This window comes from Psammomys obesus, unplaced genomic scaffold, assembly GCF_907164565.1.
Source record: "Psammomys obesus unplaced genomic scaffold, mPsaObe1.curated_primary_1811, whole genome shotgun sequence".
Classification (NCBI taxonomy): domain Eukaryota; kingdom Metazoa; phylum Chordata; class Mammalia; order Rodentia; family Muridae; genus Psammomys; species Psammomys obesus.
This window is the reverse complement of record NW_026592118.1, coordinates 32,648,561-32,672,855: the sequence shown is the minus strand read 5'-3', so window position 1 is coordinate 32,672,855 and position 24,295 is coordinate 32,648,561. Positions and strand designations below refer to the sequence as shown.

General features: G+C 43.0%; 1 protein-coding gene across 1 annotated transcript in view; it reads left to right on the top strand.

The window, feature by feature from the left end:
• Window positions 1–24,295, top strand: part of Slc25a13 (solute carrier family 25 member 13) — a 158,203-nt gene that overhangs the window by 50,597 nt on the left and 83,311 nt on the right. Inside the window, exon 4 of the mRNA XM_055612918.1 lies at window positions 11,067–11,182. Within this exon, the coding sequence (XP_055468893.1) occupies window positions 11,067–11,182 (116 nt within the window). The remainder of the gene's footprint in view (window positions 1–11,066; window positions 11,183–24,295) is intronic.

Here is a 24,295-nt window from a genome sequence, read left to right as displayed (position 1 = left end):
ATCCCCTCTCTTCTCATACAAACCACATTTCAGGCCCTTCATTTAGATTAGCTTTTAGATTCATTAAACTCAGTAGATTTTTACCTCAGAAACAAACTAGCCAAGCCTTGAAAGAGCCCAAGAGCTGCCTGAAAATGCAATTCAAGATTTCCGATTTAGTGTTTGCCCGATTCAGGGTTTTATTTATTTGTTTTTAAGACAGGAAGTGAATGGTCACTAGCTTCAGAAAGGAAAGAAAAAAAAAGAGAGAGTAGAAAGGCCGAAGTTTCTCTTCTGTAGTGATTTGATCTGGAGAGTCTTCAAAGCCTTGAAGCTTAATTGACTTTGCAAATATAGGGAGACCTCTTAGCTGCTTCCGAAGATGTCCTACCAAGGGCTGCTCTGGAGGACATCTGGCAGACCTGGAGGAAAGCGTGGCATTGTTGTGAGCTCTGTAGAAACAGGACTTGCCTGCAAATGTACAGGTAGTGCAGGTAGGGTGGACACACGTGACGGAGGTGCAGAGACCTTTCCTTCTCTGACCCGTTCTTTGGTATTCTTTGGTATTTAAAGTAAAATGAAAACTTAAACAGGCTCAGGCTTAGACAGTCATAATAAACTTTTGTAATGACATTAATGAAAATCTATATCCAAGGGTGGCTCCTGTTATAACAGGGAGATTCTCATTACATTTTTGTTGAGATCCATTTTATATGAAAACTTTACTTCTTGGGCTATATTTTTGCCAACTTGAAAGCAAATTTTGTTCCTATAATAAAATATTAATCTTTAAGAAATGTAGGAATGGAATAGAAGTAATGCTTTCTTCATTGTGAACGTTAGGGGAAAAATCTAGAAATAACTACTCAGTAAGAATTTTATGAACACAACCCATTCCTAATGTTTTTTTCGGTTGTTGGGTTCCCCTTCCAAGCCATTGCAGTTGATGCAGTTTGGCTTTAACTTGCTTTAAAACTATAGCTTGTCCTGGGTAACCATTTAGAGGGGGCGTGGCCAGCGCTCCGTCCAAATTGGTTGATTTCTGTACTCCCTGACATGTTTTCTTCAAGTATCTACTACCTTTGTAATCAGTTTGTTTCTTCATAATTGCTTTGTAGAAACATCCATTCAAAGGAGATTATTGAAAGCAAAACGAAACATACGCTTATTGTCAAGTTTTTGTTTTGCCCCTGGATCAAACCTGTGGCTGCTAGTTTATTCACCTGTGGTCGGGAGAATGTTACAGGACCAGTCAGGACGGCAGCCTCGAACCCAAAGTGAAGCCTCTTCTTTCTGGGTGGCATTTCTTCCTTATTTGGGCCAGGTAGCAGGTACAGTATCCGCCCCCACGGCAGGAGCTCCTCTATTCTGGCAGCGAGCGCTCTCTGATCAGTTGTTTCAGAGTTGACTGGACAGTACTGGTGCTGCCTCCCACACAGTCTCCCCTCCCTTTCTAGAAGGCGGAAGGCTTACTTCCTTCTGTATTTAGAAAGGTAAGAAAACACGAAGGCGTACCAGTGCTGCTCAGGGATTCTCTTTCTGTGTGTCCCTTAACACAAAGAGTGAGCATTTGAGGCTCTTTACAGTGCAGTGGCAGAGAAAACATCACGGTTGTGGGCAGACTAGAGTTTGAGTTTATGTACAATCATGGATACGTCTCAAAAGCAACATCAATTGTTCCGTGATCTGGGATGGGTAGGCAAGTTGGGAAGAGGTGTGTACGTAATTTGAGACAGTTTACAGCAAGAAACACACGGTTTCTGTAGACAAAGATGCTTGTTCGTGGCGGCCTAGAAAAAGGGTCTAGCATATTATACAGGATGGCTACTTCTATTAAGTCAGGCATTTTCCTAGAACACCTTGGCACAAACCAGTTATTTCTGTAACTGAAGCTATATGGTACTCCACTAGTTTTGAGTATTTAAAATAGTTAAACTATGTGAGATAACTGAGATGATGGAGGCGTACATTAGTTTGATTATTTAATGATTTCAGAATGCATGCCTATGAAAATATGTTGAACTCCTCCAGTGTGCAATTTTGGGGGTCAATTATACCCTCCAGAAACATGTTTTAGAGGGTGCAGGAAACATCTCGTGCTTTCTATTTACTTTTACACTTCTTGCTTTCTAAGTATCTTCTTTAAATGTCTTTTGTTGCTGAAGGCCGGTGCATTCTCTCTCTCCTTCCTGTTAGAAAAGAGTGCAACACTTTGATAGGAGATGTAGTAGGTAGTTTTTTTCAACCCCGAGTCAATTGAAAATGCCTCAGCCCTCTCTGTTTATATGGGATGTTCTGACCATGTTGATGAGAAGTATTGTCCCTGAAACTCAGTCTGAATTTTCGTTTGTCCAGAAATTTGTGCAAATTCAATTTAGGATCAACACGTGGGCACTTTTTCACATTCTTAAATATAGAAAATCATAATCTATTTTAAGCTTATTGTAACTGATGGAACACTTGTTTACACGGGTAAAATGACTCTATGCAAGTCGTATATTGAAGTTCATGTTAATGTTTGCTATTTAATGACACCTAATGATATTCAATGAAGGGTTATACTGAGCTGGAGAGAAAATGTGTTACCCAGGCAACTGCCTCTGGCAGGCTAGAGATTCAGGCATATGGCTCTATAGTACACATTATTTCAGCATCCTTAAGCATAAAGAACCACACATGTAATTGACTGTGAAAAATTACTGCTCAGTTACTGTATTGTATGGTCACAATAGAAGTAAATGAATACGTCATTGTTGTTGGAACAAGTCTGTTGGGAATCACTTGTAGACTCTACTATTTAAGAAGCAAAAATACAATAAGAAGAAAATAGCTGGTTTAATTAACATGTAAAAATTGGGTTAATTTGAATTCAGCTGGCACAGTAGATAGTAATGTGGGATTTAGGGTGGTTTTTCTGGCTCATGACCATGTACTTTTATTTCTTTTTGTCCACACCATGAATCACTTTGTGTTTTTAAAATGTTAGGGGCTTTTCCTGTCATTTACGTTTCGCTTCGCCTTTGGGTTTATATTACGTTCACACCAAGAAAGATTTTGGTGTGCTTCTATCCCAAACATAGGAATTGCATTTGAATGAAAGAAAGTGCTAAAATATTTATAAGTAATTAAAAAATGCTTCTCATGAGAAATCAGCCTAACTTCATTTAATATGTTTAAACATTATTTCGGTTGATGCTTATTACTTCTACTTTCTAAAACAGAGTGACTAAATAGGGATTCACCATTGGCAGATGCAAAAAATTAAAAAAATAGAAAAAGCCTGTTTGCCCTTGTGACTCCGTGTGTGTGCCAGTACCTAGGGGCCTTTTATTTGCTTTATAGTACTGTTTTAATTATTATTACTTGTGTTCAGAGATTCAGAAAAACCCACCAAGAATAGCAACAGAGAGCATTGTGCTCGCTTTCGATACTCTGTAAATGCTGTTGGAGCAAAGACTCCAGTAGCTGTCTTCTACAGAAATTCTGCATGAAGACAATCATCCCTCAGCTGCACCTGACTTAGTCTCAGGGTGCACTGTGAGCTTTTCAGCTCTTAAGCCTAGGAAGCTGCAGTTTGGTGAGCAGAGGGTTTGCAGCGTGTGCTCTGCATGCTGGTTGGTCTCTGGGCATTTAAAATAACCGGTTATTCAGGGTTAATCTGGGTAGAGTAACGAGCCACTTTGGGTGGAACATTCAGCCAGTGTACAGTGGTCATGGAAAGCTTGATGAGTCCCTGCCTTCCCCCTCAAGTTTCCCCTTCCCTAGTTATTATATTGTTTTCCCCTCATGGCTAGTAAAAGTCCTCCTCGTTTGTTCGCCCATCACTGCCTGCCCACTCCATTTTCAGAGGGAAGGCAAGACAAGAACCCGAGATTGGAGAATCAACAATCTTAGTGGCCACTTAGAGCTGGCTGACAGATGGTTCACCTGCTGGCTTTTCAGTGAGTGATTGCTTTTCTTTGGCTTAATCTCCCCATTATCCTTCATTTGCCATTTTAATAAAGTTGAAGCCTTCTCATCCAGCCTTAACTAAAGCAGAAGGAAAGATGTAGAAATCAGTGCTTTAAAAAAAAATCTGCTGTTAGCATAAATCGTTTTTTCAACAGGCTCTACAGTTTCTCTCCCTTCCTTAGTGTCTTTTTAAAGACAATATTGAAATTAACATAAGTGGTTTGTAGCTTTTCTTTTTCTTCCCTGTTTAAGCTCAGCATGTTTCTTCTTAAAAAGTCTTTGCGTAACCTTAAAATATTAATAATGGAATATATATAGAAAATGTGTGTATACATTGATCACTCTGTTCTCAGTATTTGTAAATGTATGTGATTAGAATAATGTAATATATGATAAGGTAAGTTTACACAGTTTTTCAAAAACACTTTAAAATTTTCCTATTATGTGTATGAATGTTTGCCTGCATGTATGTATGTGTGCTGTGTGTGTGCCTGGTGCCTGTGAAGACCAGAGAAAGGTGCTGAGCCATCTCTCTGGTCCCAATTTGTCAGGTTTTGGAAGTGATGTTTTCTACCATTAATGTCCATTTATCTGGCGACTGTGGAGACAGATTCTGTCTTTTTAGAAGGCTTTTAATATTCTTTTCTAGGATGAAATTGGCCATAATGAGAACTTGTTTTATACCTCAAAGTTTGAAAGGTAGGATGTTGGGGATATGGCTTAGACATGGAGACAGAGTCCCTCAAGATCACTGGGCAGTAGTCACCTGCTAAGGAAAGAAAAAGAATGGGATATAAAACTTGTGTTGGTAGAAGACATCATTTAGTGCTAACCGGCTATTGGCAAAGGAGAACCAGAAGAGAGATGAGTCATATTGGTGGAAGTGCTTGACACTTCTGGCATGGAAGAGAATGTCAAAGGCACAGGAATGCAATCTCCCTGGTTGACACTGCCATTCTGAGTTGCTTAAGTGCTACTTGGAGTGACCTAGAAGGCTGTGGACAGATAGGTAGGGTTAGCAATGTGGCTGAGTTGCTCCCTGGGTGAAGCTCACAGTGATGAAAGCTTGTGTATTTATCTCCTTTTGCCAATATGGAGGCAGTGATATGTGCAGAGGTGGCATTTGTAGACCAAGTTCATGATAACGACACAGTAAAATCACTAATAAAAATCTTTAATAGCTTTTTAAAGCCAGGCAGTAGCCTGCCTGTTTGAATGGTATGTGATCTGCCAGGTTTCACTGCAGCCAATGAATTTAAATAGGCCCTTGGCAAACACTCCAGTGAGGTTTGAACCAGAGTATAGTTGAGCTGTGCGCCAGTCAGCTGGATGAGGCCAAGCCCTTGCCTGAGCCAGGGTGGATGTGAAAAGATTCCCTGAGGCCTGAGATCCCACATGGGAGAGACGATTTCAGTGGAGAGGCAGGCAACACAGACAAACCCTTCATGGTCTAGGAAAGGAGGCCACTGGGCAGCTAGGCAGAGGTAAGGCGAGGTCCAACCTTATTTCCGCTGGCTTTAGAACCTGAAATGTGATAGGGCACATCCTCTTCTTAGAGCGTGTTTTAAGCAGTTACTATGAATTTGCATAGTTAGGGCTGGGAGGCCTGGGTGTGCTCTCAGACCATCAACCAGCCTGTTAAAGCAGGATGTTTGCGTGTGATCTCCCTTGCTCTTTACCTCAAGAACAGTTTTTATATCCTTACTGACCTTAGGACTTTATTAGACTTCTGACTGCCGCTGTCCCTACAGCCACAGGCCTCCAGGTGTCATCCAGGGAAGACAGGCCCCTACCTGGACTTCTAGTAAAAGCTCCTCCAGACTGCCTTGGGACATACATCCTCGATGTAGCCATGTCCTCTCTGCTGCTGCTGACTAGAACAGCTTGGTATGTGGCCTATGCTGAACTGGCTCAAGGGATCTTTCTAAGACACGTCACTCCCCTGCGCACACTTTCCAGCAATGATGTTTCCGTATACAGGGGGATAAAACTCTTTGAATGGCCCCGCCACTCTTTCCTTTAGCCACCAGCTGTCTTCTTACCCCAGGGAGACTAGCTAGCCTTGGGTTTTCTTACGCTCCCTGCATGGTTCTTGTTGTTACTTACTTTGGGATGATCTTTAAGTATGTTTGTGCTCATTGTTTTACTCCTCCCCTAAAGAGTGGTTCCTTGAGGACCCGCGTTCTTTTGATTGTAGTCATTGATGTCTAGGGCATATATAACCTAGATACCTATGCATTCAAGAGGAAAGAACAGAGCTGGAAAAGCCTAAAAGCTAAAGATGCTAACATTGTAGAGCCCATACTCTTTACTGGGGATGAAAAGAGTCAGATTGTAACTTCTTCTCCTTCTCCTCTCCCTCTCTTCCTCCTCTCCCCCTTCACCTCCACAACCACAGTACTTGAACATGGGTGGTCTTGGAACTCTTGTTTCTGGAGTTAGATTTTACCGGTTTACTTTTATCTCTGCAACTAATCCTGGACAATTGCCTGGCTTCTGTTGCTGCACACAGAAGGGGGTAATAAGGAAAAGTTATTTTTGGGAAGCGCTCTTGTGGTTAGGAATTGGAGTAAAGTGGTAATTGGATTTTGATATGGTGCATTGTCTACACTCAAACTTCCTAAAGTATGAGCAGATCAGGACCTTCTGTGCAGCTGTGTAAATTTTCATAGCTGCAGAACTGGCTTGGAGATTGGGAGCTAGGGAAGATGAAAGGACCACATGGGGTCTCAGCCTCTGCAGGGAGGAAGAGGAGCACCGACGTCACCTACCTTGTACAGCTGAAGTTCCTGTGATGCTTTCCAAGCATTTGTTTCTTTTTTTCAGTTCTGTCTTCTCCTTGTCTCTCTCACTCAAGTTGGGATTGTCTGGAACTCAAAAAAAAAGTTTGTACTCTGATAACAAAGGTGGTTGCATTTTGGTAGGTAGCCATCTAGTACCTGTTTATGTGATCCTGTGTACTTTGTCATAAACTGTAGCAATGTATTCAACTTTCTGTCTTTTAGCATGTACTAATTAAACATAAATAGGGTTTCATTCTGACCTGTTCATATGCAGTCCATTGATATTTTTTTTGGTTGATTTACTGATTGTATGTGTATTAATGTTTTGCCTGCATGTGTGTTCACCATGTGAGTGCCTGGTGTGCAGGAGGTCAGAAGAGGGTATCAGATCACCTGGGACTGAAGTGACATGGTTGTCAGCTGCTATATGAGTGCTTGGAATCAAACTCCTGTCTGCCACAAGAGCAACAAGTTGTCTTAATCGCTGAGCCAACTCCCTTGCCCTATGCAATCCATTTCTATTCCAGCTCTTCTTTAGTGGAATGTGTTATAGTAGTGCACAGTGTCTGAGCTGTTCCCTCTGGACTTCAAGGTGCTGTAGAGTTGTCGCTCTTAAAAGTAGTCCAGGAGAACAAGTGGCTCTAATGCTCTGGAATTCCAAATGACATGCCAGGGAAAAGGTCCTGGTTATCTAGACACGCATTCTCCCCTAAACTGTGAGCCATGTCATCAAGTGTGACTTGTGTGTTTGCTTCTATGCTCAATGGCTGCCTCCTCCTGTTAGCTGCTGTGAGTGAGTGTTGACACAGAACACCTCTCCTTGCCTACTTGCCATGGAGTTTAAACAGAGGGGTCTGATTTATGTTTAAAGGGCATCTAACACAGTGAAGGAAGTTTTGGCAGTTGGGGGTGGTGATAAAGGAAGCAGGTGAGCTCAGTAGCCAGGTCCGAACGTGATGAAGCTTGTATTCTTCCTTGTAACTTATGTTAATACCCATTAAACCTGTAAAGTGAGGTTGAAGCAATGTTTATATCAAAATATAGATGTTTGTGGAAACCGTGCTGTAAGTGAATATAGAGCTATGTAATTATTCCCATGGCCTTCTAGTCAGATTACCTTGAAAATCCAGAGTGATCTTGATGAACAATAGTACATTATGATTTCATGGTTCTCCTGAATACCTCCTACATAGAGGTATAATGCTTGAATCTAATAGGATTACCAAATTACATACCTTTTTGGTATCAGTAACGTACCTAAAATCCCAGTCTTCACGGGCTAGTTATGGTTTTGAAATGACACTGAGATGCCGGAGGAGCCTGTTACACCCATGGAGAGTCTTCAGGCTTTTCATCATTCTTAGAAAGGCAAGATGCTCTTTTTACTGACTTTAGGGTTGAGTCAGTCCACAAAAGAAGAGCTGCTTTTCTCTACCTCACACGGTGTGGTTCCTTTGACTAGCCTGGTGTCTTTGCAGGTTGCTTTCACCCTGGGCTCGCTTGCTGTCTCAGCACACTAACCGCCCACCTTCTGCCACCCACTGGCCTTCTCCTGGTGAGCAGGACCTGGTGGCTGCCGGGCTTCTGGTTTCCGCTCAACAGGTGGAGGATGGGCCAAGGACTGATGGCAAGGAGGAAGCAGACAGAAACAGTTACTCCATTCCCTGTAATCCTTTGGGAGGGATGGGCCAATTGGTGAGTTCCTCACAGGTATCCTTTATTAGAACATTCTTAGGAAGATGACCAGACATGCCTATCACAGCTTTATCCTACCCTTCAGCAGCTCTTCTTTAACCCCTTCCCACCCAGGTATTTCTTTCGAATCTTTGCTTCTATATTAGCATTCTCAGGCGCTATAACGAAGTGCCAAAAACAGTAAGTCATAATTATTTTTCAAAATTTATTTTTTTTTTCACGTTCTGGGTGGTAGAAATCATGAAGGTTGCTGGCAAGACTGTTCCTTCCTGGAGGCCACGAGAGAGAATCTGTTCTATGTCTCTCTCCCAGCTCCTGCTGGTGTGCTGGCAATCTCTGGTGCTCTTTGACTCATAGACATATGGTCATGAACTCTGTCTCCACCCTCACACAGTATACCGCACCCCCTGTGCATGCGTGTCCAAGTTTCTAACCATTGGGTCCTTCGGTCATCCTGTTCTGGTAGGTCCTCATTCCTCCTAATCATAACGGCAAGAGTCCTGTCCAGGTAGGCTCGTGTGCTAAGGCCCTTGGGATCGGGATTTTGGAGAGACACCATTCATTCCACACCACCAGTGTCTGAACTGCCTGCACTCAGGTGGTCCCAACACAGAACTGCGGGGCCTCTTCCAAACTTCCTGCTGTCATCTTCCTTTGGCAGTGCTTCGTCATCAGTCTACAGGGAGGCTTGGTGGCTTCCTGGTCCGTGTCCTTGTGCTTATCCTCTGATGTCTACTTCTGACCAGGGTGGTCACTGTGGCCTCACCTGCTGTTCGCCGTCAGTTCTGTCCAAGTCCCCATCTGTGGCTCGCACCTTTTCTCCTCTAGATGTTAGTCAAGCCTATCTTTTCTTCTCTTCTTTAAATGCATTTTTCTCATCGGTCCTTCTTAAGTAGTCACTTGACCCCGACTTTAATCTAAAAATGTGGAGTGATTTCTCTCTCTTGGCGACACACGGAGATCTGTCTCCTGACTTGGATTTCTGGCACGGATGCTCAGATGGTCTCTGGCTCTTCATGATGTCCTCTTCAAGCACAGTATGTTCTGTTTCACCCACTGCTCTCTCCATGTGCCGTGTCCTTTCCTCTCCAGCTTTGTCCAGATAGACATCTAGTCTGCCCACTTTGTAACGCAGAATGTCATAGGCCAGTTCCTTTAGTTTCAGTTTCTTCAGGGGAAGAATAAGTTCAAGGCAAACAATCTCTAAAGCCTAGTTGCTTTTAAAATGGATGTTTGAAACGTCGTGCCTTTCTGTGGCGCCCTTCCCAGTTCTTCGTGGGAAAAGAAAGTACCTTTTTCTTATATCCCTTACCATTTTTTGTTGTTGTTGATTTTTACACGTGACTCCTGTACTCCATGAGTTATTTATGTTTGTGATGACCTCTTGACTTTAGCCAAGAACGTTTGAGTTCTGTCTGCTCCTTCCCCCCCCCGCCCCCTTCCCCTGGTCTGTCCCAGTGAGACCTGGAGCAGAGGGTGCCATGTTATGGGCAGGTGTATTCTTAAAATGTTTGTTGTTCCTCAGTGTTCCATGCATTCTGAAAGTTGTGCTTTGGAAGGGAAACAGTAGGGAGATGCTCTATGGAGCTCAGTCTTGAGTTTTCGTTTCTTTGTAGCATTATTTTGGTCAAGTGACATGCTAGGTAACAGTTAAGTTAACTCTGTAGCATGTAGACAAATGTGTTCTCTCTGTAAGAAGTTTTAGAGGAATTCCGTGTTCTGTGAAATATATAGAAATACTCCTATTTTCATCCCTTATAACCTCCAGAGACTTGGGCTTCCCCAGTGTATTATTGAAATATTTGGACCTTTATAATACAACATGGTAGTGTTTGTTTGTTCCTAGGTAGTCTCTTTTGGGCTCTTTTCCTCTTTGCAGGTCATGGCATCCTGACTTGTCACGCTCTTCCTGGAGCATACATAGATTTGATCATGTTGTGACAGTCCTCAAAAACTCTCACTTGTTCCTTTTCTGTGAAGAAGAATGCTGTGGTCTTTTTCTTACCTTTAAGGTGATCTCTGGTCTTCCAGCACACTATTATCTTTTGTATACCTCATTGTCCATGCACAAATCAATTAAATTACCATTTCCTTGAACGGCACTAGCTTTGTTTTCCCCTGGATAGTGTCCGCAGACTAGTGGTATCTGCTTTCCCAGAACCAGTAGCACCTTGTGTCACATTACATGTCTGATCTAGCTGAAGATCCCTCGGTAGCTCCTCTACTTCACGTGTGGTCAGGGATGGCCAGTGATGAATGGGTCCTTAGGACTCAGTCGTATTCGGTGTGTAAGGCTGCTGATAAGGAATGGGGTTGCTTTTCTGTTTTGCTATCACTTGAAAGTATCCAGGCTTTAATCACAGAACCCAACAACGTGCCAAGGGAAGATTGAGGCCCAAAACATGGAAGAGACAGTTGGATTAGAAACTGTAGGCCAGTCGGTGTTTGCCCATGTGATCCCGCCTTGCCCTTCTTCAGGTTTCTCAACATGACCACCTCATACTGGGTGCTCAAGCAAATGCCGAGTGCTGCTTGCTGTGATAATTTGGATCATACAGTTCGACAGTGGCACCTTATTTGGTTACTTTACTGTATGGATATACAGTTCTATTTTCTACAGGAGACTGACTTTGTGTCTTTGCTTATTTTATGTTACAGGTTAATATCCTTCCAAGAATTCGTAGCATTTGAATCTGTCCTGTGTGCTCCAGATGCCCTGTTTATGGTGGCCTTCCAGCTGTTTGACAAAACTGGCAAAGGAGAGGTTACTTTTGGTAAGGAATGTGATCGTGGGAGCATTTCTTTATTTTAAGAATGAAAGATACTCCTATACACACTTTTTTTAAAAAATTGATTATAGATTTTTTTTTTCTTCACTTAATATTTCCTGATTATGGTTTCCCTTCCCTCTGCTCCTTCCAGTTTCCCCCACCTCCCACTCCCTTTATGTCTCATTATAAAACAAACAGATTTCTAAGGAATAATAATAAAATAATACAAAAAACTTACACCTCAAGTTGGACAAAACAAAGAGAAGAGCCCACAGAAGACACAGGAAACAGAGACCTGCTCGTTCACATGTGCAGGAATCCCATAAAAACACCAAGCTGGAAGCCTCGATATAAAGGGAAAGGACCTGTTACAGACCTGTGCAGGCCCTTTGCATGCCGCTTCAGTCTCCGATTTCATAGGAGCTTTGCTCATGTTCATTTAGAGAGCTTTGTTTTCTTGGTGTCCTCCATCCCCTCTGACTTCTAACATTCTTTCTGCCTCCTCTTCCTTATTTTTTCCTGAGCCCCGAGGAAGGGATTCGATGGAAATATGCTACTCAGGGTGAAGTGTTCCAAGGTCTCTGTGCTTCCTCCTATTTGTTTCTGTCTGCTTCAGGAGGAAGTTTCTCTCTTCGTGGCTGAGCCAAGGCACTGATCTGTCATTAGAGCAGGATGTCATTAGGAGTCATTTTGTCATGTCATTGCTATTTTTTTTTTTTTAGAACAGTAGTTTGGTTTTACCCTAGGTCTCTCTCTGGGTTATATTTTATCAGATCTTTAGTCTCCAAAGCAGTGTTGGGTATGGGATTCATCTCATGGACTGGGCCTTAAGTCAAATCAGATACTGGTTGGTTCCTCCCACAAGGTTCGTGCCACCATTGCCCTAACATACCTGGCAGGTGGACATGGTTGTAGATCAAAGGGTTTGTGGCTGGGTTGATCCACACATACTCTTTTGAGAAGTTAGCATGTTCCCCTAAACAACACTCCATTGGGGGCCAGGGCTCACACGGAGAAGGACACTGCTCCAGCCTAGCCTTAATAGGCTGCATTCGTTTCTAGGTGGGCATTGGTGTGGCAGGATGCCTTGCATACTCACAGAGGGTGACAGCTAAAAAGACTTGTGTCCCTTTCTTCTCTATGAGCCATGCTTTCCACTGCCCGGGGCAATGCTGATTATAGGCTGCCGGCAGTACCCACGCACCCTGCCCTTCACCCTATACCTCAAGAACAGTTTTCTGGTTTTGAATGGTTCCATGTACCATGACACGAGCTTTGACCTGGTCCTCCGTGGCAGTTACACACAGGGTGCTTGCCCAGCATCAAACCTTTTTTAATTTTAAAAGGCCGGTGAGTCTTTACCGAAGTTTGCTGCAAAAGTTCCAGAAAACCCTGAAAAATTTGAAGTGTACAAGAAGAAGACCCAGAGGTGTTGAGGGTGGAGAAATGTCCTTTTTAAAGAAGCTGGTTAAGGAAGTTCTAGAAAGTTCTGTGGCGGTTCCTGTGAGCCTGCTGTATCCTTGCCTAGAAGGAAGCCTGGAGCCTGGGTTGTACTTCAGGGGAAATGGCCAGTGTGTGTGTGTGTGTGTGTGTGTGTGTGTGTGTGTGTGTGTGTGTATGTTAATTTTGTGTGTTAATTTTAAAAGTGTGTGTTAATTTTCTTGTGCTGTGACAAAAGGCAACTTAAGAGAGAAAGCACTTATTTTTGCTCACAGTTTGAAATATGAGGGAGGTGTCAAGAGGGGAGCAGGAAGCAGGAACACGGGGCGGGGGGGTAGCTCGGCACCTTGTGTCCGTAGTCACGAAGCAGGGAGCAGAATGTTGGAACTCCACCAATTCCTTTTTATTCAGTCTGAGACTCCAGCCAACAGGGTAGTGCCATCCACATTCAAGGTGGGTCAGCCCCTTTTCAGCTAAACCTTTCTGCAAACACACTCAAGGTACAGGTAGACCTGTGTTTCCATGGCGATTCCAAAGGCACTCAAGTTTAAATGTCTCGATTCTGTTTCTGATTTGTTCAGACTTCCTAGGTGTGCCTTGTTTTGGTGTGTTGTGGGAGGTACTTAGATGAGGCACAAATAGAGATGGTGTCACACGGCACAGATTCTCAACCAAACATACCCAGCTACCATTAGCTCTGCTGTTTATCGTCCTGTTCCCAGTTGGCCACATTTTCTTAGCCCAAATGAAGATCAGAACTCCGTAGGTAAGATAGGTGAATTGATTTATTGCATTGGCTTTTCTGCCCGGTATCCATTCCTCCATGTTCAGTTGTCATGACAGAGTCAGTGCCCAGTTCTCCCAGCAGCACGATCAACACAACTTCCGGTGGAACAGCACCGAAATGGCTTGAATGGTCTTCAGGCAGCTAGCGAGCCTCTCGCTCAGGGAGGCCAGTGGAAGCCCGTCTGGTGACAGTGCTCAGGCAGTGTTATCTCGTGAGTTTCACAAAGTGCGGCCTTTCCTACCGAGCAGACGTGGGAGGAAGCTGGGTGGGGGTGAAAAGAGTTAAGGGGTGAGGCCCTTAGTACATAAGGCTTTTCATAGGGACAAATTGGCAAGGGATGTTGGTGGCACCAGCCATGCTAGGGCCCCTGTTGGAGAAGCACCCGGTGTTAGTTACTTTACTTGTTGCCGGGACACGTTTGATTGAAAGAATGTTAAGGGAGGGGAGAGTCACCCTGCGTTACAGTTCCATAGGTAAACTAGGTTAATTGATTTAGTGTATTGGCTTTCTGCCCTGTACAGGGGCTATAACCTACAGCAGGGAACACACGTGGCAGGGCTGTGGTTGGATAAATTGTGGCCACGGTCAAAAGGCAGAGAGCTGACCGGAAGTGAAACTGGGCTATAAACTCCCAAGACCTACCCTGAGTGACTTACTTCCTCCAGTGAGTGTCCTAAACGTTCTACAAACTTCCAGAGCACCACTACCAACTGGAGGCAAATCCACATTTCACATCGAATCAACAGACCCAGGCTGTCACCCGGATAGGGTGAGGTTAGGTCCAGATCAGAAGAGAACAGAAGCCATGGTGGGGAGGACTTTCCCGAAGTTCTGGGAGTCACCGCTGCCGTTTGTCACTATGAGTTGATCTTGCTGGTTTTTAAAAGTTAAAGTGGGACAATACCAACTAATACTCCTTTAAGACCTTATTTGTCTCAGCTGGGTTGATGGCGATTAAGATCCCTTTCAGAAGACATGAGTTCAGTTCTTAGTACCCTGTGGTTCAAGTCTAACTCCAGGGGATCTGATGGCCTCTTCTGGCTTCTCCAGGTATTTAGCACGTGTGTATGTGCTTGAGCGCATGTGAACACACGGACGTACATACACGCACACACACACGTACGCAAACAAAATAGATCTTTTTTCTGTTTGGAGATTGTAGCATCCTGTTTGGAGACTGTAGATGGGGAAGGCAGATGCTCATATGTCCTTGGCTGAGGGAAAGTCTTTCTTTATGCGAGACTCTTAACCCACTGTGAGCAAGCAAGCTATAACACATGAGCCTGGGAAGCCATTATAGCTAAGTAAGAAACAGCTAGTCACCAAAAGTTATTGGTAGTATAATTCCATTTACACAAAATTCCAAGTATAGTTAGGTACGCATGAAGAAAGTCGAGTGATTGGCAGGGGCTGGGGAAGACAGGAATGTGGGCTTAGTATTAGGGGAGATAGAGCTTCCATTCTGCAAGATGAAAGGATTTCAGGGTGGGTGGTGCTTGCACAGCAATGTGAGTGCGCCTAAAGCAACAACTGCAAACTTAAGGGCTTAAAATTAAAAAAAAAATATGCATATATATATATATATATATATATATATATATATATATATATATATATATATATATATATTAAGTATATATTCCCCCCCTGTCATTATGGGAGGAATTAAGACTAATGAAGGTTGAAGTTTTTGCAGCTAGTCACTGGAGTCAATGGGTGTGAACCCATTGGATGTGTGTCTTAGCTTTCTTAAGAGTAAGGCCTGTACTCTTTTAGGGCGTAGCTGCCAGGCACTTCCTGTAAAACAAAGACCAGCATGGGCCAGGAGGAGGATGTGCTGGTACCCTTCTGACTTTTCTCTTCATTCCTAGGATAGAGCCCTTTGCAGCAGAACTGCCAGGATTTCCTAGCAGTCCTTTCTGGCTATTCAGTCAAAAGAATTGAGATCAGGATTGGGAAGTGATATTAGCATTCATGTTCATTGTGATAATATTCACATAGCTAAAATATGGAAGGACCCGAATAACCAGGAACTTGTGATTAATGAAATGAGAGCTATTTATACAGTGGACTGTTAATTCCATTTAAAGAGGAACCCTCTCATATGCAACGTGATGAACCCAGAGAACATGCCAAGAGAAAATGGCTAGGCTCAGGCAGACTAATCCCACAGACTTAAGGTCTAAAGAGTGGCCTAAAGAGTGGAGACTGGAGAAGATGTAGAATTCCAAATCAAAAGGCGTAACGTGTTTATTAGGCATGATAAGTAAGTTGCAGAGGTCTGGTATATGATCCAAGGCTCTACCTGTAAATATTCCACAACCTCCCCAAATGGCCCTACCACCTGGGAACCAGGTGTTCAAACATGTGAGCCTGTGGCAGACATGTTTTTGTTCAAACCACCAGGGGGCCCTTACCCCAATTAGAATGATTTGGAAAGACATAAAGAAATTGGTTAAATCGATTTGTGATGGTGGAGGAGACTTTCCCAGGAAGAACGGGTGGTGTTGGGCCAGGTACTAAGGATGTGTGTGCGTGTGGCATGGTTGAGAAGCGCAGAGGAGCACCCATGGGAACCTCGGGAGGTGGGAGGAGCTCTGTGAGAGAACTCGGAGAATTAATAGGTCTTGTCAGGTCAAGCACTGCAGGGAAGGACAGGCATGGCTTCTGCTGCTGAATGAGGGAAGCTGTTGCAGGATTTTCTGGTAGAAGATTGACAGATTTGGCTGGTGGTTAATTCTGACTCTCGCTGTGAGAGAAGGAAAAAGAGACCTTGTGTTGGCTGTCTAGAGGTAGTGGTGGGGATAACGAGACTGGCTAGATCCTGAGTGTTTTGTTACTTGAGTGTGCAAACACACACACACATGCCCACGCCACAGGAGACTTTGAGGAGTTGGTTCTCTCCTTCTACCGTATGAGTCCCAGAGATGAAACTCACATTGTCAGGAGCCTTTTACTTGCTGAGCCATCTTGCTGACCCAGATTCTGGGTATATTTTTAAAAGAGAATGTATGTGGTTCTTTGATAGGATAGATGTGATGTGTTTGAGAGAGCAATGTGAAAACAAGAAGATGGCTGAGAGAAAGACTGTGCAGCCTAGTCAGATCCAGTGGAAGGGTAGAATTTTCAGCTGAGAGTGGGAAGATGGAGGGGGCCTAGGTGGGAGGAGCAGGGGTTTGTTTTTCACATACAGTAGTTCATGCTTATAGTTTACTAAGCAAGCGCTCGGCACTTAGACCCAGACTGTGGACGTGGAGAGATGGAATTTGTAGGTGGTTACAGGGGTTTAGCCACTAAACCAAATGCTGTGTATGAATAGAACAGAGGTAATTCCTGAATACTTATCGTGTGGGGCTGGTGATGGAGCAATGGACAAAACACTTCCTCCTCATAGAACTTGGCATTCGAATGGCATGGAAAAAGCACACACTTACAGCACACCTGCCTGTAAGTAGGTGAAAAGGACGGAGGCCATTCAAATAGGCTGCCTGAGGATGGGGAGCGGTTGTGGGCACAGGATGAGAATGGTCCTGTCTTTGGAGGAGAAACCAGTAGCATCAACTATGGAAGAGTTTATCTGAAAGGCAGTTGGGAGCTGGAGCAGGTCCTTTAGCACTGGGTGAGAACTGTGATGATACTTGGAGCTGGGGAGTTTTGAGCAGGGCAAGACCCCAAACACATCTGTCAGTGCCCTTTGTATGTGTGAGGCAGGGCGATGAGGCATCTCCTTGTGTGAGAAGAACAGGTAGCCTACATTGTAAGCTCCTGGCCAGAGAGAGTGAGAGAGCTGCCTTAACACCAGAACTGAGCAAGCCCCAGAAACCGGTGTAGTCTTGCCCTGTTATTAGAAAGTATGGTGTCCTTTAATTTTTACATCAAAAGATGTTTAATTTAATGTAGTGTTTCCTGTGCATGCTAACAAGGGTTGTATAAGAAAGACTCAGGCAGTCGGAAAGCATAAAAGCTCAAGTTTATGAAGGCACTGACAGGTCTTGTGGGAAAGGAAATCTGTTTAACTCTGTTTAAACTAGCATATGGGGAAACAAGTGTGAACATGATCTTTATGCCCTGTGTTTGTGTCACCCTACGCAAAAGCCATAAAACTGAGGTGATTCCGACTTTAGGTTCACTCTTAATTCCAAACTGTTTCTTCCCAGCTAACTGATTGTCTGCCGTGAGTGACATACCTGTACAGGGACGTTCACTGGATTCATGTTTAGAGTCTGTCTGAGTGTCTGTGGTGGCAGATGTGAAACTGGTGTACACTGGGACCACGGGCAGTCTAGAAGACATAGGGAATGTGTTGCAACAACCCGCAGAGGAACTGAAGGAAGGGATGAGAGTTAACAGTGTGCGAACATGAACTGTCAATTAAAGCACCCCCGTTTCAGGTAAAGGAAAATTTATGAAAGCCTGGGACATCCTCAGTATCCGGCTAGATGGGAGACTCGAGGGAGGCATTAGGTTTCTTTTGGGCTCGGTGGAAAAAGAAAGTCTTTGCAACTGCCTTTGTTAATACTGATTTTAGATTTGGCATTTTACAAAGGTAATGTTACTTTGTTGGAAGAAACCCAGTGCTGGCACAAAGTAGATTTTAGTTTGAGGTGAAGGTTTCCGCTCACAGCGCATTGCAGCAGGGCTAAGAGCCCAGGTAGGAACAGCAGGAGCTTTGAAAACAGGCTCCTCCAGGTCTGTAGCTCATGAGCTGGAGCACCGTGTCAGAGCGCAGGCACTGTTCAGACACTGTTCCAGTTCATTGGGTCAAAAATCCGCTATTTACGAGACGCTAAATACGGATTTGCACGATTGACCATAATGGCTTCAATTTTGAAAGATAGTAGTATCAGAGAGCACTTCCAGTTGGTGGCATAATTTGAGAATCGTCCATGCTCAAATGGCTAAAATATTGTACTTTTTGCTACTTCATCACACCATTTTAAAAATAGGGACTTAAAAAAAAAAAGGGAAGGCTTGTTGAGAAGGTGGCAGAATGTCAATGGAAGAGTAAATCACAACAGCCATGTGAAGTCACTTTTAGTTAACCACTGGCCTGGAGGTTAAGCATTCTCCACAAGGATACAGAGAGATTAGATTGGGAGCCCCTACCGACCTTCCGTCCATCTGTCCATTTGTCCATCTATGTGTGTGTGTCTGTTTCTGTGCACATGTGCTCATGTGCCTGTGTTTGTGCAAGATGAGAGCTGAAGAGAGTTTGTTCACACGAAGAAAGGTGCAGAGAACTGAAAGCTAAGATGCTAACATTAAATCCTGAAGCCTGGAGCTGTGGGAAAATTTGACTATTTTAAACTGTACCGCTCATTTAAAAATAGTAAAATTATACCATTATTCTTTCAGTATGAGAGAGAGATAAAAATACAGTTTTTCTAAATTGGAAAATTTGCTGTAATCTTGCTGCTAATGACTGATTTCTTCCAACAGTTGCAAGGCAGATTTGCTCTGATAGGTTGATAAAGGAAACAAAATCAAGAGCATATTGGAAGTTCTTAGAGAAAATTACAGTTTAGGTATATGTTGGGGGTGGATAGTTAGACATTTTAATTGAAATAAAACAGTTTCATACTAATATGGGCTCGCTGTGGGTGTGCTTTTGCAGCACATCTGCTCTTGAAGCCGTTAAGTAGGGTTAAATGTATGTTAATGCTTTTGTGAGAAAATTATTTTTGATAACATCCGTCTAAGGAAACTAGCTGAGGAATTTTTTTTTAAAACAATATAGATGTTATGCTTGCACTTATGGAATGAATTTGGATTCTTACACTGTTTAAAAATTTCCGAGCTTTGGAGTTGCTTGGTTGTGTTCCTTCTTGGTGGTAAAAGATAATGATAATCGACACAGCAGATGACTAAAGCAGGCACATCTGGAGGTTGACCACAGTCTGCTATTTGCCTCCAAACACCATTTTAATTGACCTTCTTTACGTGTGAAAGGCTGCTGACCTTGTTATTCCATGGATGAAAAATGCTTTTTCTAGCAGATAAACACGGAAAGCCTCCCAGTTGGCTTCTCCGCCGTTGATTGAGTTAGAACATTCCAGAGATCATTTTTATCTTTTGCTAAATAGGATATTTATGCTGGCCTTTCGCCGTCCGGCCTCATTGTGCACCAGCACTCACTGTGCTGATTTATGGTGCTATGCTTGAGCCTTTGTAGATCTCAGATCTTAGAGTAGGCTTCTTCTCTCTGAGGCTGAGGCTGGGTTTTTGCTGTCTTTGCATGTGCTGTTTGTTAAAACTGTGGCCGCTCATTTGCAGTGTCTGGGCATGAGGCTTAGGGATGCGCTTCCAGCAATCTCCCCTAGGGAACATAGTTGATACTTCAGGTGAGCAATAGTTGGTGTTATTTTGTCTTGCATGCATGAGAGGGCTCAGAGGAGGAGCGGTGACTGGTTTCATAGAACCACAGCTCTTCTGGCGTTACAGGAGTCTTCATCCAGGTCATGTGACCTTCAGTTAAGGCAGCCCTATTCCTTTCAAAGTGTAAAACTGGAAGAGTTTTAAATTACACTTGACTGTTAAATACACTGACATCATATATGGCTTCAGTAGAGCTCAGCTTAACTACCAGTGTGCTTTTTTTTTTTTTTTAAGATTCTCATCACCACTGTCTCTGTGTTAAACAACAATTAAAAAAAACTTTATAAGGATCTTACAGAAAACTCATTTTTAATGTTGAAGTACTCTGGGCTTACTGTTTTAATGACATCCGTTTTCTTCCCGGACTTTTCTTGAGTGAGCCTCAATTGTAGCCAGCATACTTTTTTCCTTTTAAGACCCGTCACTGTGATTAACACAAAAAGGTACTTGTCAGAAGGGTTTGAAATGGGCAACCTTGACACTGGGACAAATGACAGACAGGCTGCATCCCCTTCATCCATTGTTATTTAACTTGTCTGTTCAAGTTCATCTTTTATGCGATCCTTGGATAAGTTGTTGTTAGCTTTATCAGCAGATGAAATATTACTTCTCATAGAAAAACCACAAATTTTCTTTGAGGATTAAGACTTAGAGAAAGCGAGGAAACCCTTCAGAAAGAAGGTGAGGGAATTCTATAATTCTTGGGTCTCTTAAAAGGGCTGCGTTTGGTGTTTAACAGAAACATTCTCTTCGTAGTTATTGTATTAACAGACTTTTTAGGATCAATAGGAGAGATATTACGGTTTAGTGTTTGGAATAGCTTGATGAATCTTTTTTATTTTAATGGGAAACTCATTTTCACTGATTTGAAGCTTCAAAAAGTGAATCTTCTAGAAATTAAAGAGCGTTAATTTAGTTATTCTGTATAGAAACAAAAATGTAGAAAGTTAAAATTTGCATAAGTGAAGACCTTGATGATTTCAGATTATAGTGTGGTGGAGGTTAAGGAGTAAGAGCCCATAGAATTTGTAAAAACAAATTCAGTCTAACCACTTAATGGCATGCACAAGTAATTTGCCAATTAAATATTTCTAGTATTTGAAAGATCTTCAAAGTAAAGAGTGGAGGTTCTTAATCTTTCTTAATTTCATACTGTAAGAAACATAATAGAAAATTACGTAGATTTTGATCACTTTTCATTCAGAATTTCAGCATGTGAACTCAAGGAAGGATGGATTTTAAGCATTGCAGGAAAAATGGTGCCTTTTGAGAGATGTATGAGCTCTGCCTGAGATTTCCAAATTATATTCTGCTTAATTTTTTAAAAAATAATCTGTAAATACTTGGTGCCCAAATAATTTCAGTATAATTGAGACTTTTCCTTTTGGAGTTTATCATCTCAGTGGCCACCTCCCTGCAGAACATTGCAGTGAGGAGGAGTGGGCCCACTCCTCAAACACCTCTCGAGGCAGGCATTTTAATGATTGAGTATTGAGTCAAGCAGTTCGCCCTGTGGTAGCAATTAGTCAAAAGTGAATCTGTAGCTATCACTTATTTTTTACAAAATGCTTTCTTGAGATCTGATATGCCCCCATTTACTCTTCCCAGCTGCATAATTCTTTGGTTTTAAGAACTGTCACAGATTTGCATGACCCTGAGCACTCTGAAATTTAGAGCACTTCTCTTGAACAAGGGAACCTGTGTTCATTAGCAGTCAATCGTCCATTTCCCCTCAACACCGAATGGTTCTTTGGTTCACTGTGGGCCAAGGCAACCCTTCATCTTTCTGGTTATCTCAGTTTGTCTGTTCTCAGTGTGTGTGTGTGTGTGTGTGTGTGTGTGTAAAGGTGTAAGGTGTAGGCCAGAGGACAATTTGCAGGAATTACTTCTCTCCATACGAGGTTTGGAGGCAGGCACCTTTACCTGCTGAGGCATCTTGCTGGGAGTTTATATAAATTAACTCATAGACTATGTGGTCTGTTAGTACAGACATTTTAGCACCAAGTTTACAGGGTTCTCCCTCAATATTAGCACACTAGTCCACATAGTAACATGCAATTATTCCTTTTTTAAATTTTTGAATAATATTCTATTATATGGATTTGGCATGTGTTGCTTAGCACATCATGTACTGTGTATATGTAACAGTGTATATGTATGTAAATATATATATATAATATACAAGGATCGTGCCTCTTTTTATATTCGTATCTTTACATCTTAACGTCTTTGTAGCTTTAGCTCTTACATTGCAGTTTTTGATCTGTCTTGAGTTATTTGTTAGGTGGTCAGGGCTGGACTTGATTCTTTTGCATGTACGGATCCAGCTTATCTTTGCCTGACTGGCTTTACTCCCTGGATCCAATTTTAAGATCTTATGTGCTGAAGAAGCCTCCACCTCCTTCTCACTCCTTTTAAGTAAGCGATAGGGGTAATAATACGCCAGAAAGTTCTCAGCGTTTGTGTTACAAACCAACTAAGCAACAAAATGGCAGAAAACTTTTGGACTTTCTCTTCTTCTCTAAGATTTCAGGTTAGGGGCTTGAGAGAAGGCTCCGTGATTAAGGATACTGGTTACTGCCCTTCCAAAGGACCTGGGTTTGATTCTTAGCACCCACGTGGTAGCTTTGTACTTCCTGTTTCACAGGATCCAATGCCCTCTTCTGGCCATCACGGGCACTGCATGCACACCGTACACAGACATGCAGGGAAAATACCTGTATCCCCATACACATGTAATAAATCTAAACAAACAAACAAAAACACCTTCAGCTTCGCGCTAAAAACTTCTGGGGGCTATAGTGACGTCGCAGTGGTTAAGACCATTCGCTGCTCTTCCAGAAGACCTAGGTTCAATTCCCAGCACCCACATGGCACCTCACAAACTGTAACTCCAGTTCCAGGGAAACTGATACCCTCACATTGACATTCATACAGGCAAAAAAAGAAAAAGAAAAAAAATGCACATAAGATAAAAATCAATAAATCACTAAAAAATACTAAAAAACAAAAAGAAAATATGGAAAAGGTGTGAACTTAGTCATAGGATAGTCCTAAGTTTCAACTCCTGGAGTCTTTTATGCTCATTTGCCTATGGAAGGCGGAGTATGTGGCGTTTCGTTGGGCATAGAGGATTCTGTGTGGGGCAGCATTTTTATGTTTTCTAATGTGAGGGGGGAATAGCACTAACCTAGGGTGATTATCTCACTTACAGATAGCACTTCTGATTGTAAACCCCAAGGCAAAGACTTTAGATGGGAAAACGAATAGAGCGGACCGCCAGCCTGTGCTTTGCGCATCTCTGGCCTTAGTGGCGTGGCCATTTCTCTGTGTGGGTGATAACCTTGGTATGTAGGTCAGGAGGGTGATTGTGAGATGTCGCAGGGTCTGTGCCAACTGGCAAATAATGGTCCAGTCGTTGCTTTCCGCCACCCTCTGCACACCGAGGAGGCCCTAACCTCTTCCCAGAACCGTCTTTGCTTCCGCCTGTAAATGCCGTCAATTCTTAGGAATGTCAGACTAATAGTATTTGCTGCTGCCAGGTTATGGAAATGCCTTGGGTATCTGGAGCAGGATCTGTCACGTCTTAGGGTGGCTTTGGGTTCAGATAGTGTGGCCAAACCTTTGATTTGCCTCAAAAGAAATGAACTTTGCTTTCTGCTTCAGAACTCCTGGGAAAGCACCCCCCCCAAAAAAAAAAAAAAAAAAAAACAAAACACCAAAAACAAACAGACAAAAAAAGAAAAATAATGCAAAACTTTTGACAGTCATCCTGAAAGGCCAATATCAAAATTTAAGAAGCCTTTCCCTCCCATTTCTGTGCTTTCCTTCTTCAAATTTGACTTTCTTGTTGTGGAGACACCCCCCCCCCCCCCCCCCACACACACACACAGTGCTGATGCTGTGTGGACCTGATCCTGATTTATTTGGTGCGGTTAGACTTGGATTCAGCCCCTCACCTCTTCTGCTACACGTTTCTTCCACAGAAGTGGGTATAGTGCGCATGTGCACTGGTTCAGAGTTGCGGCTGTCTCTCCATGGTGTCCATCTTCCAGTGGCCATTGTGTTAAACAGCTAAGAAGCAGGTAATTGGGCCACATTCTGAAGGCCAGCCAGTGTTTATGCTGTCCAGTTCCAAGGAGTTAACACTTAAACAGAGCATGGAAGGAATGTTTGGCAACACAGTCCCCCTGTGTCCTCCAGGGTCTGCTCATGACTGCTGTTGCACTTGACTGAGTCACACTGGGTGATCTGGAAACCATCCTTGCTCTCCCTACATATATGTTGGCTGTTTCAATGGGGAGTTAAGAATTAATGGCAAGTGAATCTCTTCCATGGCCTACTAAGATAATTTTTTCAAAATTCGGCCCTGTACTCTTGTATTGGGAAAACTTAGGGATGTTGTTAGTTACACACAGACTCTTTCTCCTTTGTAGACCTAAAGGTCATTGGGATGAAGGACTCAGGATGAGCATGGCTGCCAGTGGTTACAGAAATTACTTCTCCATAAGGAA